Source organism: Mesocricetus auratus, unplaced genomic scaffold, assembly GCF_017639785.1.
Source record: "Mesocricetus auratus isolate SY011 unplaced genomic scaffold, BCM_Maur_2.0 Super-Scaffold_100018, whole genome shotgun sequence".
Lineage (NCBI taxonomy): Eukaryota > Metazoa > Chordata > Mammalia > Rodentia > Cricetidae > Mesocricetus > Mesocricetus auratus.
Window position 1 is genome coordinate 2307493 of NW_024429199.1, and position 19154 is coordinate 2326646.

General features: G+C 48.3%; 1 protein-coding gene and 1 pseudogene across 8 annotated transcripts in view; one reads left to right on the forward strand and one right to left on the reverse strand.

The window, feature by feature from the left end:
• The window catches only part of LOC101831404, a 165973-nt gene that overhangs the window by 23420 nt on the left and 123399 nt on the right, over positions 1 to 19154 (forward strand). For all 8 annotated transcript variants that reach the window (XR_005869434.1, XR_005869433.1, XR_005869432.1 and 5 more), the window contains exons 5-11: positions 231 to 344; positions 3570 to 3764; positions 4800 to 4941; positions 6266 to 6423; positions 11458 to 11604; positions 15325 to 15426; positions 18086 to 18247. Coding sequence is in view for 5 of the 8 variants with exons in the window: in XM_040728142.1 (XP_040584076.1) it covers positions 231 to 344; positions 3570 to 3764; positions 4800 to 4941; positions 6266 to 6423; positions 11458 to 11604; positions 15325 to 15426; positions 18086 to 18247 (1020 nt within the window). In the remaining 3 variants the exon portion in view is untranslated. The remainder of the gene's footprint in view (positions 1 to 230; positions 345 to 3569; positions 3765 to 4799; positions 4942 to 6265; positions 6424 to 11457; positions 11605 to 15324; positions 15427 to 18085; positions 18248 to 19154) is intronic.
• LOC121132806 lies at positions 1280 to 2972 on the reverse strand (annotated as a pseudogene).

Consider the following 19154-nt stretch of genomic DNA (forward strand, 5'->3'; position numbering starts at 1 on the left):
AGCAACTGCTGAATGAGTTATGACCAGCCTGCCCAGCAGCAGGTCACAGAGATTTAGACACACCCACTTTCTCTTGTCATTGGCACTTCATTTGATGGTGCTCCTGCAGGGGAAATTTTTTTTCAGAGCAACCAGAGATTGATTTACCTATTGTTAGAGTTCTTGACACTCAACTCAGGCTTTGTCCTATAATTATATTCCGCTAAGTTCTTGTTTCTGTGTTGGTAAAGCATTACACAGAGAGAATTACACACCTGGTCCAGAGTAAATATTTGCACATGCTGAGGTGGAAACGGCTCTGCCAGACCAGCGGGACCATGGAAGAGCTCTACCCTCTTTACACGGTAGGACGTGGGAGCCGGGAGAACGTGTGTGTGTGTGTGTGTGTGTGTGTGTGTGTGTCTGTGTCTGTGTGTGTGACCAGTGGGACCATAGAAGAGCTCTACCCTCTTTACACGGTAGGACATGGGAGCCGGGAGAACGTGTGTGTGTGTGTGTGTGTGTGTGTGTGTGTCTGTGTGTGTGTGTGTGACCAGTGGGACCATGGAAGAGCTCTACCCTCTTTACACGGTAGGACATGGGAGCCGGGAGAACGTGTGTGTGTGTGTGTGTGTCTGTGTGTCTGTGTGTGTGTGTGACCAGTGGGACCATGGAAGAGCTCTACCCTCTTTACACGGTAGGATGTGGGAGCCGGGAGAACTTGTGTGTGTGTGTGTGTGTGTGTGTGTGTGTGTGTGTGTGTGTGTGTGTGTGTGTGTGACCAGCCGGATCATGGAAGAGCTCTACCCTCTTGACATGGTAGGATATGGGAGCTGGGAGAAAGTGTGTGTGTGTGTGTGTGTGTGTGTGTGTGTGTGTGTGTAAGTGTGGGCTAGTCTGCATGAATGCAGGGCTCATAGAGGCCAGAAGAGGGCACCAGAGGCCCCCTAAAACTGGAGTTAAGGTGGCTATGAGCTGCCTGGTATGGGTGCTGGAAACCCAACTTGGGTCCCCTGGAAGGGCAACAAGCATGTTTAACCACTGAACCATCTCCAGTTGCCTTATACATGTATTTTCTACATGAAACCACATGGTCAGTAAGCTTGCCATTGTTTTAAAGGGCAGTGTGGCTGTGACATCTGTCATCCCATTGATTGCTAGGGGTGGTCCTGGTGTCCTCATAACGGCTCCATCTGTGTCCCGTGAAGACACTTGCTGGTTTGAGGAGGACCTTCTTAGGGGAGGACCAGTGCTTTGTCAAAGATTTACATATAACTGCACTCCTCAGCTAGAACCTCCCAACCAGCTTTCAAGGTCCATTTGCAGAGGAACATGGCAGTCAAGCTTCCGAGACTCAGGGCACACCAAATGAGGAACCGCGCGTGGCGGTCTGCCTTTCTTTTTTATTTTTCCTTTTTTCTTTTTTAGTCACTGTTCAAGGTTTATTTGGTGTCTTCATCGGCATGACACTTGGGTAGTTGGTTGCATTATCCGTATGCAGATCTTACTTCTCATGAACTATTTCAATGTACATTACAGACACATAATACACAAAATAATAATACCCTTTAGAATAGTTATGCACATGATAAGCATAATGGACTTCCACACTGGAGCCAGGTGGTGACTGACTGGGAACTCATTGGCCTAGGCATGCTTGGTGAGGACACACAGCACAGACACAGGCTCACGGCTAATTGAAGTCTGCACGCAACAGCAGTGTGTCTTGGAGACAGTGGGACTGTCACACCAACCAAGTCACCCCTACACAAGTACCACTACACAAGTACCACTTAGCATCAGGCTAGAACTGTGGGAAGTGAGGTTTCCTCCAGGCTACCTTAACACAACCACACTAAGCACAGCTCAGATGAGTAGACAGATGTGTGTGGTCTCCATAGAAACCCTGCTGCAGCCCGGACAGTGAAGCCCTTGGGTATCTGAGGACTGCAGAACTGCAGCTCTTTCTGGATCCCCCAGAGTGGATCTGCACTCTTCTTCAAGCGAGCCTCCTCTTCAGAAGTTAGAGTCACCTTCACAACATCTGAGATTCCATTTTGTCCCAGGATACAAGGGACACCAAGGAAGGCATCATCCTTGATTCCATAGAGACCCTTAATCATGGTAGAAATGGGATGCACCTGCCTAAGATTCTTCATTGTTCTCTCGGCCAAGTTGGCCACAGACAGGCAATGGCCCAGGACGTGTAACCCTTCAGTTTGATCACCTCACAGGCACTGTCAACCACCTGCTTGTGCGCCTCCTTCCACTGATGCTTGTCAGCATCAGTGCCCAGCTCTGGATTCAGATTCTTCAGGGAGACACCAGCGACATGCACACCGCTCCACATGGGCACATGGGTGTCTCCATGCTCCCCTAGGACCCATCCATAACAGCTTAGCGGGTGAACACCCAACCTTTCTCCCATCAGGTAACAGAACCGAGCCGAATCCAGATTGCAGCCACTTCTGATAACTTGATTTTTGGGAAAGTCACTTATTTTCCAAGCCACGTAGGTCAAGATATCCACTGGGTTTGAAACAATAAGTGGCTTGCAGTTTGGACTGTACTTCACAACATTGGGAATGATGAACTTGAAGATTTTCATGTTTTGCTGGACCAGATGGAGTTGGCTCTTTCCCTCTTGCTCATGGGCCCCTGCTGTGACAATGACCAGCTTGGAGTTTGCAGTCACACTATAGTCTTTGCCAGGGACAATTGTTGGTCTTCTGAGGAAAAGGCTGCCATGCTGGGGATCCGTCATCTCTCCCTCCAGCCTGTCTTCCATGCCATCAACAAGGGCAAGCTCAGCTGCCAAGTCCTTCTTTAGGGTGCTGATGGCACAAGCCAAGCCAACAGCGCCAACACAAACAACCGCCATCTTGTTCTGGGGCCTGTTCTTCCTTAAGTACATTCACAATCAGCTGGTCCTTGAGGGTTGCCATCTTGGACTTTGAACTTTTGGGGACCGCTGGTGCACCATGAGCAGCACCGGGTGAACAGCTGCGGGGTTTGGTATTGGCGACACAGACACAGGCTCCAGCACCTTCTTTCTTCCTTCCTTCCGTTCTTTCTTCTTCCTTCTTCCCGTCCTCCCTCCTCCTTCCTTCCTCCTTCCTTCTTTCTTTCTTTCCTTCCTTCCTTCTTAATCTCATCTAAAGACAGGACAGGAACTGATGTAGACCTTAAGTAGCAGAAGACAAAGACTCCTACTTTTGTTGTTGTTTAGACGAAGGCTCACTGCATAGCCCACACTGTCCTGTAACTCACTGTGTAGTCCAGGTTGGACCATAGAGGCCCATTGGCCTTTGGTTCTCAAGTGCTGGAGACTCCTGCTTGGAAACATGAGCTCTGAAGTAATTTTTACATAGAGGAGATGCGTTTTCTCTTAGACCCAAGGCAGGAAGCTCAGAGGTGGACCCCTGTTACCAAATAGCCTCCTGCACAGACTATCAAGTTGCTGTTCCTCAGAGTCGGGACAGTAGTATGAGCACTGCCTCTAGCATCCAAACCCAAACTGTAGAAGAACTCGGGTTCCCGAGCTCCCTTATTCGACCCCCCATGGTCTGTTTGTATCTCTTTTTAAACAGAAACAAGTTGGCTACATCATGCAGGAGTTCAATGATGCAGTTCAGAGAGCAGAAAGACTGGCGGTTGCTAGGGAGAACTTCCTTATGGGAAAAAGCAATCCTCCCAATCTCGTGACACCAGAAGACCTGACGATCTACACCAGGTGGTTAGTGTGCCACCTGCACTCGCTCGGGACCATCCATCACTACCTGCAGGTAGTAGGGTCCATAGTGTGCTGGGCCAGGCCCTCTGGGGGAGGGGGGACCTCCGTGTCCCACACCACCCGGGCTGGGGTGTTCACTGCCCCATGCTCTACCTACAAAGACAAGAAGACAGTGGGGGTTGCTGGAGCCTGGAAAAACACCCTCTTTGAAGAGTGCACCAGTCTGGCTCTTTCAGAAATCCCTCTCCCACCTGGCTTTATGCCCACTCAGTTCTCGCTTCCATTGGTTTCTCAGAATTCATGTTCTTCATGAACTGAACACACTGCTTCTCGGCAGTATTTAATGAGGAAATCGTGTCAGGATACTTGTCCTAGGCCCACACAGCAAAGACCTGGTCTTAGCTGAAATGTGAACAGGGTCCTGGGCTGGTGGGAAAAGGGTAAGTAAATTTCTATTACAATCTGATAGGGTAAGAAAGAAAAGTTGGGCTGGACATGGCGATGCTGCCTCATGCCAGCGCCCCCTAGTGGCTGTGTCAGGAGAGTGAACACTTGTCTCAGAAAATAATAATGACTAATAATAAAGCAAATAGTAAGGGGGCTGTAACAGCTCTGGGGTAGAATATGTACAACAGCCTGAGCAGGGCCAGAGAGAGAGTGCTCAGGGGAAAGCAATGGGGTGAAAAGTGTTACGTGGGAGAGACCCTGTCAGGTTAGAAGATCACAAAAAAGTAACTTGATCTCACTTCCAGAAACCTGGTGGTCACCCGACTCCATCCCCTCCCAAAGCCAGCACCACTGTGGGCTATACTGCCTCTCCTTAGTCATGTGACAGTACAAACACGTGCTCCTAAATCTGGATCCTTCACTTAAACCAGGTCCTCTCTCTTCACACCCACACCGAGCCTTTTCCATGTCGTGTCCACCGCGGGACTGGCTGGAAGGGGGAGGGGCTCCCAGCTCTGCCCTCTGTCACTGTGCAGGTTTCTAAGGTCCTACCCCAGCCTCCCTCGGTCCCCCCCCCCCCCCCTGCTGCAGCGTCTGCGAACACCGGCTGACCCGTGTGCTGTTGGTCATGTCTCTGTAGGCCCTCCAGTACTTGCCTATCTCCAGAGACCTGCGGAGTCCAGCTGGTAACCGAGTCTCTGAACCTCATGAGGAAGAAGAAAAAGTCTGTGTCATTGACCTTAACTCTGCATCTCCTGGTCCTATAGATGCCAGCATTTCAGGTAAGAAATTGACCCTTGCTAGGGTAGAAGGGAGAAAGGAGGGCTGTGGTTTTGTGCATGGCCTCTTTTGTCTCATGATCTTCCAGAACATTTCCTATATGCCAAAAAGTTACATCTTTAATAAACTGTAATTTAATATTAATATTTCCTGATGGAAGACAGTGGCACAGACTTGTCTTCATCTTTGGAGCTACCACTTTAAGAAGCAAGTGTACTGTCCTCTAGGCCCATTCTGTCGGGCTCACTTCCCTGGGCCTTAGTTTACTCATTTCCATATTAATCCTTCCGGATGAAATGACCTCTAAGACTCTGTATCACACAATTTAGTGCCACATGATTCAGTATCACACAATTTAGTATCACACAGTTGCTAGGGGATTTATGTCAGAGCCAATTCCACATTACAGAGAACTGAGGAGCCTGGCCAGGTGCCTGCTCTGCGGGCGCTTGAGTGACATCCCATTATATACAGAATGTCCCAGGAGCATCACCTGGACAGGCAGCCAACCCCAGTTGTAGGGACAAGAACAGCTTCTTGATTTCTTCAGGAAAAGCAAATGGAGGCGCTGGTTAATTTGTCACTGGCATGATTCACTTACCACAGGACCACAGATAAGCTGGCCCCACTGTCTTAAGGTTTCTATTGATGTGGCAAAAACACCGTGACCAAAAAGCAAGTTAGGGAGGAAGGGGTTTATTTGACTTGCACTTCCAGATCATACTCCATCACTGGAAGAAGTCAGAACAGGAACACAAGCAGGCCTGGAACCCAGGGGCAGGAGCTAATGCAGAAGCCATGGAGGGGAGCTGCTTACGGACCTGCTTTTCATGGCTTGCTCAGCCTGCTTTCTTGTTGAAGAACTCAGGGCCACCAGCCCAGGGATGGCACCACTCACAATGGACTGGGCCCTTCTCCATCAATCACTAACTGAGAAAACGCCCTACAGCTGGATCTCATGGGGGCATTTCCCCAACTGAGGCTCCTTCCTCTCTGGCTTTGTGTCAAGGTCAAGCTGGCATACCAAATCAGCCAGTACACCCACCAAGAAAGTCCCCGAGAGGTCTAGTGGGCTTCCCTGTCTAGTGGGCTTCTCTTGTGGGCTGTGAGACTGTGAGGAGCCCTCGGACCTTCCCAAAGAAAGCTCAGTGGGGGCCAGGGACTGGCCGGCATGAAAGCCCAGCCAGGTAAGGTGCCTGCCGCCATGGGGAGAGCAGAATGGCTCCCCGCCAGCAGAGAGCCTGCTCTCAACTCTCTCCAAGGCCATCTATGGTCTCTCCGATGCACTCCCTGGTCTTCCAGTTCTTGATTTTGGATATTTTTCAGGGCCAGGGACAACACGTGCTGCGTTTGTCCTGCCTCAGCATGTGACAGAGAAGGAAGAACTAAACCCTCAGCTGAGGCGCCTGCTCTCGCATTTCCACATCCCCCAGGACTCACAAAAGCTGAGTGACTCCGCCAAGGAGATGGAACTCTTCTCTTTGGTACACAGCAGCGTACTCTCACTATACATATGAATGGTTGGCCGAAAGAGTTAGTATTTGCTACAAAGTTGCTTGTCTGTCTGTCTGAGACAGGATCTCGTAGCACAGGCTGGTCCTTAAACTTCCCATCCTCCTGCCTCTGCCTCCCTAGTATCTGGATTACAGACAGGTGTGTGCTGCCATGTCCGACACAAAGTTGTTTATTCCTTCTGCCAAAGCTTGTTTCTGGAGTAGTAAGATACAACAGTAACAATCCATCTTCCGGTTGGGAGGAGCTTCCTTTCCCCAAGAATAATTAATGACAGTACACCAGAGAGATTTTACCTTTTGGCATTTTTTCTCCTGTAGATTTTAAAGAAAAAGGTAGGAGGACACAGCCTGAAGAAGGTATAAATGTACTCCAGGTTACACAGACATGCCTGGAAGTGCTGTCAAGCATGTGCAGCCCTCTGAATCTAAGAAGGGATCACAGTACTCTTGACATACTAAATAAGGTTATACCCAATCGAGCACACCGTGTGTTCTGAGGGGTGCAGTCCTGCCCCCTTCCCACTGTGTCCCATACTGCACTTTCTTAAACAGGAAACCTCGTAATATCAAAAGCCATGTTAGGACTCCCTTCAATGGGAGAAGTGGATACAGAGCTGAAGATTTAAAGCTTGAACAACTTATAGTACACTTTCGACAATGCGGTATCTGCTAGTTCTAGTTTTACATTGTTTGCAAGATAAAAACTGACTGACCTGAAGAGGATGGAGTCTAACCTGGGTGCTTCTGAATGACCTTGAGGTGTGAGGTCTCCACTTTCTCTTCGGACACCCTGTGCCTGTGCTGGGGACGGAACTCACTTGGAAGAGAGCTGACCTTGAGGGCAGTCTTGCATTTGTTTTCCTGCCAGCATCATTTACCAGGACTGCACTGTTTTGTCTGTAAGGCATTCGTCTGGACCGGGCATGATCTGAAGATGGTGGTGTGTAGCTTTTGCCTCCCCTCCTCTTCCTTCTGCTGCCTCTTCCTCTCTTTCTCCACTCCTCACCTCTCCCTCTTTCTCTCCCTCCCTCCCTCCCTCCCGCCTTCTCTCCCTCCCTCCCTCCATCCTCTACCCCTTTCTTCTCCTCCTTCCCCTCTCCTCCTTCTGACATTCTTATATGTAGCCCAGTGTCCTAGTTAGGTTACTATTGCTGTGATGCAACATCACAACCAAAAGCAACTGGGAGAGGAAAGAGTATTTGGCTTACACTTCGGGATCACAGTCCATTGTGGGATGCCAAGGAGGAATTCACACAGGACTGGAGCTGCTGCAGAGGCCATGGAGGGGTGCTGCTTACTGACTTGCTCCTTGTGGCTTGCTCGACCTGCTTTCTTACAGAACCCAGGACTGCCAGACCAGGAATGGCACCACCCGACATGGGCTGGGCCCCTCCCCCATCAGTCACTGTCAGAAAGAAATGCAGTGGAATAGACTGTAAATAGACTACTCCATGGGCAGACAGGAAGGTTAATTGACGATAATGCAGCCAATACAGTCTTTGGGGGCGGGGCTTGCCGAAAGAACATCAAACAGGCACAAAAGCCTTGCCGGTTTTTTAAGGACATAGGTAGCAGCCAGGGGTGGGGGTATGGCCTGGGAGCGAGCATGGGAACTTTGAACTATTACAGGCCTGTTTGAGTTAATCAGGAACTAGATGCTTCAGTGGCAGAGATAGTTGTCTGCAGGTGGCAGATAATCGTGCTTTATACGGTTTCTGAAGAATGCTGAGTTTAGGTAACAGTCCTTCTGTTTACCCAGTCAGAGCCCTGCCTCAGCGGAGCCCAGACTGTCATTTAGGACACAACAGCACTGCCATCTAGGTGCCACTTTGAACCTAATAATTATTAAGGAGGAAAATGCCCGTCAGCTTGCCTACAGTCAGATCTTACAGAGGCCTTTTCTCAGCTGAGGCTCCCTCCTCTCTGATGACTCCAGCTTGTGTCAACTTGACATAAACCAGCCAGTACGCTCGGGCTGTCTACAAACTCACAGTCCTTTTGCGTCAGCCTCCCAAGTACGGGATTACAGATGTGTACACCATGCCCAGAACTTTCATCCCTTTTGTATAACCAATGATAAGAGAATGTGAGGCCCTGAACAGCCCAACAAAGCCGCCTTGCTCTCCCAAAGAACAGCTTAAGTCCTTTCATGAGAATAGCGGTTCGTGGTTTGGTTTTCTTAGCTGTGCTCTCAAGATGATCAGTCACAGTCCAGTGTGTGTGTGTGTGTGTGTGTGTGTGTGTGTGTGTGTGTGTGTATGTTTGTATGCATGTGCATTTGCATGCGTGTGTGTATGTTTTGTGTGTGTTTGTGTGCACGTGTTTGTATGCATTATTTGTGTGTGCACATGTGTGTTTGTGTGTCTATGTTTGTGTGTATGTATGTGTTTGCGTGCGTGTACGTGTGTGTGTGTTTGTGTGTGCGTGTGTGTATAAGTTTTTTTTCTAGTGCTTTCATGCTGTAAGACAGGGTCAGCCAACTGCAGCCTGTAGCCCACCAGCTGTTCTTCCAAAATAAAGCTCTATTGACATCCAGCCGTCTTGGTCCATCCCAACTACTATAACAATAGGCCACAAACTGAGGGCTGAAACCAACTGTTTCTTATTGTCTTGATGGGTGAGATTGTTGCAGTGAGATTTGGCACCTGGGGAAGGTTCACTCTCTGGCTCATAGACACTGCTTTTGTGTGTGTGTACCTTCCTAGTAGAAGGGCAAAGGTCTCCCAAGGCCTAATCCTATTCATAAGAACTAATTACATCCCCAAGTGCCTTCTCCTAGTCTCTTCACCTCAATGGTTAGGATTTCAACACACTATGGAAACACAAATATTCAAATGTCAGCAACCTCATGCCTGTTTATGTATTATCTGGGGTTACTTTCATACCACAGTGGCAAACTTGAATAGTTATGGTCTGCAAAAACTGAAATATTAGCTATCTGACCTGCTAAGAGTGATTCTGCAGCCCAGCTCTAGACTAGTGTCTCTTGTTAACCCTACCAGGATGGATGTGTCTAAGGCTGTGCTGTGCAGTGTGTCTACTTGTCACACGTGGATGTTGAGCATAGGAAGTATAATTAGTGCAAGTGAGAAACTAAAAGTTCCCAGTAGCTTAATTTTAGCCAACTTATAATCAAATGTTGATAACCAATCACACATAGCTAGAGGCAACGGTGTGATATTGTGGCTAGGGGCAACGGTGTGACATCATCTACCCCCAGAAGTTCCAGCATCAACTAGAGGAACCCTCAGCCCTGAAACTCGCAAATGTGCAGACTTCTTGGCTTGGGCTTTGGCGCCCAGCATGGTAGGTAGGTTCTTCACATGGATGTGCATGTTTGCATGTGTTTGGGGCTACACACGCATGCCATGCCATTTACCATTTTACCCTTGTTAAGTGGCATTGAGTTTCACATTGTTGGTAATGGTCACAGTGCACTCTGGCTGAGCACCAGTGGGGGAGGAAGGCTCTGGCAGTAGGAAGTGAGCCTTGTAGCCTCTGCCTGCAGGCGAGAGGTGAGGGCTCAGAGGCGAGGGGTGAAGGGAATAAGGCAGGTACCTTAAATACTGACAGTGTAGTATCTGGGCTCTTCTCACTGGAGATCTCTTAGGCTGCTGAGAGAGGATTTATTTAACCCTTAGATGTTCTAGTTTACCAGGTGGTCAGAAACCTGAATCTCTTCCAGAGGTGGGCAGTTCACTTCCTGCTTATATCTAAAATCCAATTCAATGTATGCAAGTGGATGTGCTAATGCTCTTCCGATCTTGGAGCAGACATTCAGCACAGGTGGCACACACTGGCCATGACAATGTACCGAGAACATGTGCCATGCAGACGTGTCCACGCTGGGTACTGTCACAACAAAGGCCTCTTCATGAGTCAGTTCCTTCCCAGGGCTATTTCAAAGACAACCAGGAGGGGCTGGAGAGATGGCTCAGCAGTGAGGATCCCAGGCCTCCCTTCCAGAGAACCTAAATGTGATTCTCAGCTCCCAGGGTTCTTCACAACAATTTATACCTCCAGCCCCAAGGGATCTGACACATTCTTCTGCCCTCCTAGGGTACTGCACACATGTGACACATACACATACATGCAGGCAAAACACCCATGCACATAAAACACTAAAAGATAAAGGTGTGTGTGTGTGTGAGAGAGAGAGAGAGAGAGAGAGAGAGAGAGAGAGAGAGAGAGAGAGAGAGAGAGAGAGAGAGAGAGAGAGAGAGAGAGAGAGAGAGAGAGAGAGAGACTCAGTAGCTGTTTGAGATTCGAGGTGAGGTATTTTCCTTGAGCTCTGCTTCTTTCCTCTTTTCTTTTGTGTGTGGACATGTGTGTGATAAACTTGTATGTGTGTGTGCAGTACAGGCCTGTGCGTATGTGTGTGAAGACCAGAGGAGGAAGTTGGTGTCCTGATCTATCCTGACCTTATTCCTTGAGACAGGGTCTCCCATTGAATTTGGAGCTGGGCTGGGGGCCAGCAAGACTTGGTGAACCCAACAGTGATGGGGTTACACACACGTGGTCATGGAGGGTTTTTGTTTGTTCCTTTGGTTTTTGTGTTTTGTTTTTAACATAGGTGCTAGGATCCAAACTCAGGTTCTCATGCTTGGACAACCTTCCTCTTCCTCCTCTCTCTGCTCTTCTCTCTCCTCCTCTCCTTCCCTCCCTCCTCCTCCTTTCCCCCCTCCCCTTCTCCTTTCAATTTAATTTGAAAACTCCAGAGCAGACAAGCTATAAATCTCAGCAGCTGCCTGAGAAGGAAGGTCAGCGATGTGGTAGACAAGCACCCACACGTGGGGAAGATGGCGTTAGACAGAGAGCAAAGCCCGGAGTGTCAGGTAAAGCCTGCTTAGAATAGGCGTTGAAGAAGAAAAGGAAAGGTATGCTTTCGGAGCAATTGGGAAAAGCCAGCACCTTCTGAAGGCCCGAGGTTGTAGCTCTGTAGGCAGCTATGCTGAGGCTGGGGATTCTGGGAAGGTCCCATCCCTCTCCTGTTAATCTCTTTAGGTTTCCCAGAGCTTCCAGAGCATCTTCATGGAGCAACAAAGGATGCGAACATTCCCAGACTACAAGGCCGGGAGGGCTAGCCTGCAGAATTTGTCAGGACCTGCTACTACCCTGAAAAAGAGAGCCACCTGGATTCCCTTCATGAAGGTAAGAGGCTGCAGGGACCGATAGCAATGCCAAAACCTTCCCTCCAACTGAGGGTCCCCTTTGTTCCCCTCCTTAGTACCCAGAGCAAATTGTTCCCTTGGACCTAGGGGAGAGGCTGTCAGTCCTCAATGGAGACCATTCAAAACCCCATCCTGTGCAGTGAGTCTTCCCAACTCCTCCACCTTAGCTCTTCCATGCACTGAGTCCTCCCCACTCCTCCTCCTTAGCTCTTCCATGCACTGAGTCCTCCCCACTCCTCCTCCTTAGCTCTTCCATGCACTGAGTCCTCCTCACTCCTCCTCCTTAGCTCTTCCATGCACTGAGTCCTCCCCACTCCTCCTCCTTAGCTCTTCCATGCACTGAGTCCTCCCCACTCCTCCTCCTTAGCTCTTCCATGCACTGAGTCCTCCCCACTCCTCCTCCTTAGCTCTTCCATGCACTGAGTCCTCCCCACTCCTCCTCCTTAGCTCTTCCATGCACTGAGTCCTCCCCACTCCTCCTCCTTAGCTCTTCCATGCACTGAGTCCTCCCCACTCCTCCTCCTTACCTCTTCCCATGCACTGAGTCCTCCCCACTCCTCCTTAGCTTTTACCATGCACTGAGTCCTCCCCATAGCTCTTCCCATGCACTGAGTCCTCCTCACTCCTCCTCCTTAGCTCTTCGTTGAAGGCCAGTCACACCATCATCTGAGCTGGAATTTCCTCCAACACCTGAAATCTACTCTAGAGATCTGCATTTCTTTCTTCTTTTATTTATGTATCTTTAATCTGTTTCCTTAAAAGGCAGAATTTTCATACAGCCCAGATTGGCCTTGTTCCCTATACTATGGAGCAAAGGATGGCCTTGAACTCCTGACTCTCTTGTCCCAGTTCCTTTTGTGCTGGGGTTACAGGCATGTGTCACAATGCTTAGCTAGAGCTCCTCCCAACACACACACACACACACACACACACACACACACACACACACACACTGTTTTTGACAGAGGCTCTTACTCTGCAGCCAAAGCTGTCTTGAACTCATGGCAATTTTCCTGTCTTGGCCTCTAAGTGCTGGGGTTTACGGTTCATGTCACTATGCCAGGCTCCCTTTTCACCTTTAATGATTTCATGTGTGACAAGGACAAAGTCTGATACTCAGGAATATAATTGATTTGTGTAAAGCCGGCACTTTAGTTTAAACTATTACTGGTTATTTACCATGTCAGCCCTTGGTATTGAAAGTGCAGGATTCACAATGATGCCTAAGCACCAGGATTAACCCAGTGGCAGTAGTTGGTGAGAACTACAGCCACGTCTCAATAGCCAAGCAGTCTGTGTTCTAGAAAGAACCAGAACACTGGGTTAACAGATCCAGAAATCCAAGTTAGGATCCTGCGAGCCTGTGGTCAAAGCATCAGTTTTCAGAACCCTGCCAGCTCTGGCAGCACAGCTCGTAGTTCCAGAACTTGGGAGGTTGACTTGGGAACATTGCCACCAGTTCAAGAACAGCCTGGCTTCACAGCGAGTTCCAGCCCAGCTTGGAACATAGTAGTTCAGCTGCAGACTGAGGCCTTATTTCACGAGAGAGAGAGAGATAGAGAGACAGAGAGAGAGAGAGAGAGAGAGAGAGAGAGAGAGAGAGAGAGAGAGAGAGAAGAAAACACACCACAACCCAGAGCCTTGCTTCATTGTATTTTTGTTTAAAGATACCCTGTTTAATACTTATCATTGATTAATAAACATTGAGCTTCATTACTGGAAGTACTAGAACTCTGTGTGAATGATGTTTATCTAACATGACTTCTCCAAAGACGGTGTACAACCTTCTAGTGTGGGACTTAAGATAGCCAGCATTCTAGGATTCTCTTCAGGGACTATTTTCACCTAAAGGACAACGGACATGGCTCTAAACAGCACAAGGGGGCACTTGTCTCTAGTGTCCATAAGGCAGAGTGTTGTCTTATTCAGCCCTGGCTGGGGATGTGCCCACTGTCCCCAACCCTGTGCCAGTGTACGAATGACCTGATCGACGTTGGGGGTCACAAGCACATTTTAATGAGTAGGCAAAATTGAAAATGTAGACTCCATGTTTGATAAGGCTTGATGTAGTGATACATTTGCCTGAGCACCTGTAGCAGAGGCCACACACACTTGATGTTTGCCATCATTGTGTGTAGTTTTGAATCAAGCCCAAGCCCTCTTCTTTAGACTAAACAGGGAATTGCAGCAATACATTCGCCTGAGCATCTGTAACAGTGGCCATGCCCCTTGGACATGGCTAGAGGTGTGGATGTGACCAGATAAAGGGAGCATAGGGAGACAGGGTCTACATCCTTGGAGCGGGAGCAACGTGACAGTCACTTGTTTTCTTTGTAAATTCTTTCCCCAATAAAACACCATCAATTATTCTACCAGGTTTGGTTAATTCATTACTACTCACCTATAGCTTGATTGTTATATGAAAGAAAGGAAACTCTTTTTAAAGATTATATATACATATACATATACATGTACAATTTAGTGTGTGTGTGCCTGCCTGAGTAGATGTTTGTGTATCACAAGCCTGCAGGCACCACTGTAGGCCAGAAGAGGGCACACGATCCCCTGGGATTTTAGCTGTAGGCAGTTGTGAGCTGCCAGATGTGTGTGCTGGGAACTAAACTTGGAAAGTCTGGTGTGACTGGCTGGTGTTGCTGTTCATCCAGGCTTCTTTGACAAAGTACAGTGAAGTGTGAAGTGTGCAGCTATAAGCAAAGTCATTTCCTTTTCACATTTTGGGAGGCTGAGCAGGTCTGCCTGGCAGCACAGCTGGGAATCTGGCAAAGACGCTCTTCCAGGCTACAGACTGCTGACATTTGCCATTCCTTTACAAGGTGGCAGAGACGCGCAGCAGCCTCTTATGAGGGACTGGTCTTCATCCCTCAGGCTCTGCTATCCTGAACTTATCTGCTCTCAGGTTGCACTCGCTTACAAACGTCATGTTGCGGGGTGGGTTTCAACGTGAACCTCGGAGAGAGACACAGGTCTCCCAGAAAAGAGGGCTGAAAGAAAGGAACCGAAGATTGTCCTCCATCAGGGGCTTGAACTCAGCAGGTGGGACAGACCCTGTGACTTAGAGTTCACCCCAAACATAGACATTGCGGATGTACTGGGCAGAGCAGTCAGGAGCGTCCAACCTTTTGACACTAAAACATGGCATTGTCATCTACACAGTTTGTGCTTGGGAACTGCACAACTGAGTTACGAAACTCTGGTTTTAAGAGAGTTTATGATTTTGTGTATGGCTATATTCCTAGATATTCTTGGCCACAGGTGGCCTCGGGCAGTCTGAACATACCTATTTGTGCTGGGACATGAAATGAGAAGTTTCAGCATGTTGATGATGGAAAGTATAGCAATGGAGCTTAGTTTAGAGACGGTTTCTTAAGAGGAAAGTTTTAAACGGCGAGTCCTCAGGACTCTGTGGTGACATCTCCCCTCTGCTCCAGTGCTGGCGGCTCTAGGCTCCTTCCTGCCTGTGGTCTGCACAGTGTAGTCCAGATGGAACTCCTGTTTGGCATGGGCCAAGTGCCACCAGCACTGCTACCTCCTTTCACAGCCCTGTAACCCGCGCAGACCCTTCCCAAGGCCTCACATGCCCGGCCAACCTCCAAGCAGGGGCACAGGTCCACTTTGGCAGGTCCTCGGGTCTTTCTCTGTGTGGCTTCTATCGAGACCCATGAACACATTCGTCTGCTAGGTCAAGCCGAAGTGTGATCCCTGGCAGAAGAAGATGTTTACCAGACTCAAAGAACGGAGAAGAATAGATGAACTAATGCATCTCCAGTCAAAGATTTTGAAGGTGAGAAAATAGCCATAGTCTATTATAGGTAAGAGCCTTGTTAAATGTCATCCTCAAAAAATGTGGAATTTTCTTTCTCTTAAACAAACAAACAAACCCAGTGTCAGTAGCACACGCCTTTAATCCCAGCTCTTGGGAGGCAGACAGGTTGATCTTTGTGAGTTCAAGGCCAGCCTGGTCTACAAAGTGAGTTCCAGGACAGCCATGGTGGTTATACAGGGAAACCCTGTCCGGAAAAAAAACAAACAAATACAAAGAACAACAACAACAACAAAACAAACAAAAAAACCAAAACATGTGTTCACTATAAAGACTTTATTTTTGTGCTTTCTTTTTCTTTCAATGCTCCCAGCCATCTGTAAATCCAGTTCCAGGGGATAAAATGCCTCTTCTGACCTCCAGAGGCACCAGACACATATGTGGTACACACACATATATTCAGGTAAACACTCAAATACATTAAATAAAATAAATCTAAAAGTTTTAACTCACAAATAATTGCCAAATCCATTATTAGGAGGCATTTCTGTTTCTTTCTGAGAATTTTACACTTTAGGGCTCGACTCCATGTCTTTAATTTATATAAGTCAACATCTACATACAAGAATCAAACTTCTCTATTCTGCCTGTGGCTATTTGGTCCTCCAGCATCATTAATGCATACAGTATCCTTATCATTAATGCAGACAGTATCCTTATCATTAATGCAGACAGTATCCTTTTCGCACTTGGTGGTCTCTGCATCCTTGACCATGTATGTGGGGTTTACCAATGAGCTCCATTGACCTGTAGCCTGTCCTTATACCAACACCAACCATTTTGACTGCTATTTATTTTCAATATTTTCTGAACTCAGGGAGCACGAGTCCTCCAGCCTTGCTGTTTTTCAAAATTGTTTGGCTCTTGGGGTTCCTTCAGATTTCCCATGAGTTTTTGGTTTTTTTTTTGGTTTTTTTTTTTTTTTTTTTTGGTTTTTCGAGACAGGGTTTCTCTGTATTGTTTTGGAGGCTGTCCTGGAACTCACTCTGTAGAGCGGGATGGCCTTGAACTCACAGAGATCCCCACCTGCCTCTGCCTCCTGAGTGCTGGGATTAAAGGCGTGCGCCACCAGTGCCCCCGGCCCCCATGAGTTTTATGATGAATTTTCTTATACTTATAACACATGTCTCTGGGATTTTGATAGGATTGGAATAAATGACCTTTAGAATTCTTTGTGGTATTAAAATGATGCAGTAGTTTGCCTGTCATTGGTAGGTAGGTTCTGGGATCATTATTCAATTCTTCATCTCCGGAAGAGAAGGGATGCTTATTCACCTGCTACACACTGGCCGTTTTACAGTCATCCAGGAAGAAATGTCATTAGCGTTGGCGTCAGGTTGACACGCACTGCTCTGTGTGGCAAAGGCATCAGTACAGCGGGGGAAGAAGGACAGCGGGGTAGAGGACAGTCTGTGTCCTTAGGAAGCCCTGCTGGCCTCGTGCCATGCTGCTGCCTCCTTGTCCACCTCCTGCCTCCTCCTAACAGAGGACAAACTTGAACCCAGAGCTGATGGGGTTTCTCTTTTCACCAGAGCAGCACTTTAAGGATGCTCTCTGATACTGTGAGGATGCTCTCTGATGTCCTGGAGTCTGCCTCTGACTTTTAAAGAAGCTGGCATGTGTCTCTGAATTTCTGTAGTGTCAAATGGATGCATATATTGAGATAATGATAACGTCTGAGTTAATTTTTAACAGGGGTCTCGTGTATCCCAGTCTGGTCTCAGACTCACTTGTGTAGCTAAGGCTGGCCTTGCGTGTCTACTCCTCTGGCACCCAGCTCTCAAGTGCTGGGATTACAGGTGTGTGCCACCCATGGCAGGTCCACATGGCAAGGCAGAGAGAACCTATAATTGCATGCATGCTAGCCAAGCACTCTGTTGACTGAGCTATGTCCTCAGCCTTAATGCTTTTGAAAGAATGAAGTCCCTTAAGGCTCCTTCCAGATTCCTGAGAAAGGGATCCAGGGGCCAGTGACACGGTGCAGTAGACAGAGGCCCTGGCTTCTAAGCTCAACAACTTGAGTTTGATCCCCTGGACCCACATGATGGAAGGAGAGAACAGACTCTTGTAAGTTGTCCTCTGACCTGTGCATACATGCAATAACACCCATGTGCACGTGCATGCTCCTGCAAGAACACATACACACACAGACACATATACATAGACACCATACACAGATATACACGCAGATACACACAGACACATAGACACGACACAAACACAAACACATATACATAGATACAGACATATACACATAGACACACACACATAGACACCACACAAACACACATACACACAGATATACACACACAGACACACACACAGACATGCACACAGACACGCACACATAGATACAGACACGCAGATATACACACACAGACATACACACAGACACACACACAATATAGACACCACACAAACACACATTCAGAGACACACACACAGACATACACACATAGACACACACAGACACACACACGCAGTCTACACACATAGTCACACACACACAGTCTCTCTCCCACACACACAAACAAAATAAATAAATAAATGCATTTTTAAAAAAAGAAACAAGGGACCCTTCTGTGTCTACTAACCGTCTCTTCTCCCTGCTCTACTGCAGATTTCTGACCCCGTGAAAGTCGTGCAAGTGCTCCAGGAACACGCTGCAAGGACAGTGACTATGCCTCCATGTCGCTCATCTTTCACGACTTCTCGGGCTTTGCATCCGTGCGGCTACGATCAAGTCTGGCAGGATATTTATAGCAACCCCAAGCTCTACCAGGTAGGACAGGCACACGCGGTCTCCGGTGGCCCTCCGCCCCCTTTGGCTCCATGCGTCACCTTTAGGAACTCACCCTCTATAACAAAGCTCCATTAAATGCAGGCTAATTATCATAGCCAGGAAAAGGAGCACCCAGGAAAGGGAGCACCCAGATGTGCGCTGTAGCACCCTCGTTCTGCCCACCATCGGCTTCCACAGATCCACGGCAGCGAGGCGGCAAGTCCCGTGCCCACTAGAGTTGAGCGCAGCCAACGGAACCCTGGTGTGCAGTGTGTTAGTGGGGCTGCATAACAGTGTGGGAAACGCCAAAAAGTAAGAAGAGAATTAACAAAAGCAGTGGAAAGAGGCCAGCAGGAGGGTGGTGCTGAGACCGCAAATGTGGGTGAGAAGTACAATGAAGAGAAGTCACCCTTTGGACGAGAGGGAAAGACAGGTTGTGAACCCTAAAACAGACTACAGAGTGCAGTGTCCCGTAAGCGGAGTGCTGTTCGCAGAGGGGTATTTTAGGAGGCTTCGTGGGGGCATGTGCGTTCGAGTGAAGAAGGAAGAGATCAAATTCAGGGAGGTCGGTCAGGTGGCTGTCGTCTGAGAAAGGCAGGAAGCTGAGTCCAGTGAGGAAGTTTCTACAGAGCGTTAGCAGCCTTTTTTTTTTTTTTTTTTTTTTTTTTTACGAGACAGGGTTTCTCTGTATTGTTTCGGAGGCTATCGGTCCAGCCCGGCCTCGAACTCACAGAGATCCGCCTGCCTCTGCCTCCCGAGTGCTGGGATTAAAGGCGTGCGCCACCAACGCCCGGCTTTAGCGTTAGCAGCCTTTTGTCTGGGCCTTGGCGCCATTTGGTTTTGAAACCAGAATTTGCATTATTTGCTTGTGACTTGTTAGCTAACTTAGGACAGGACGACCTGACTG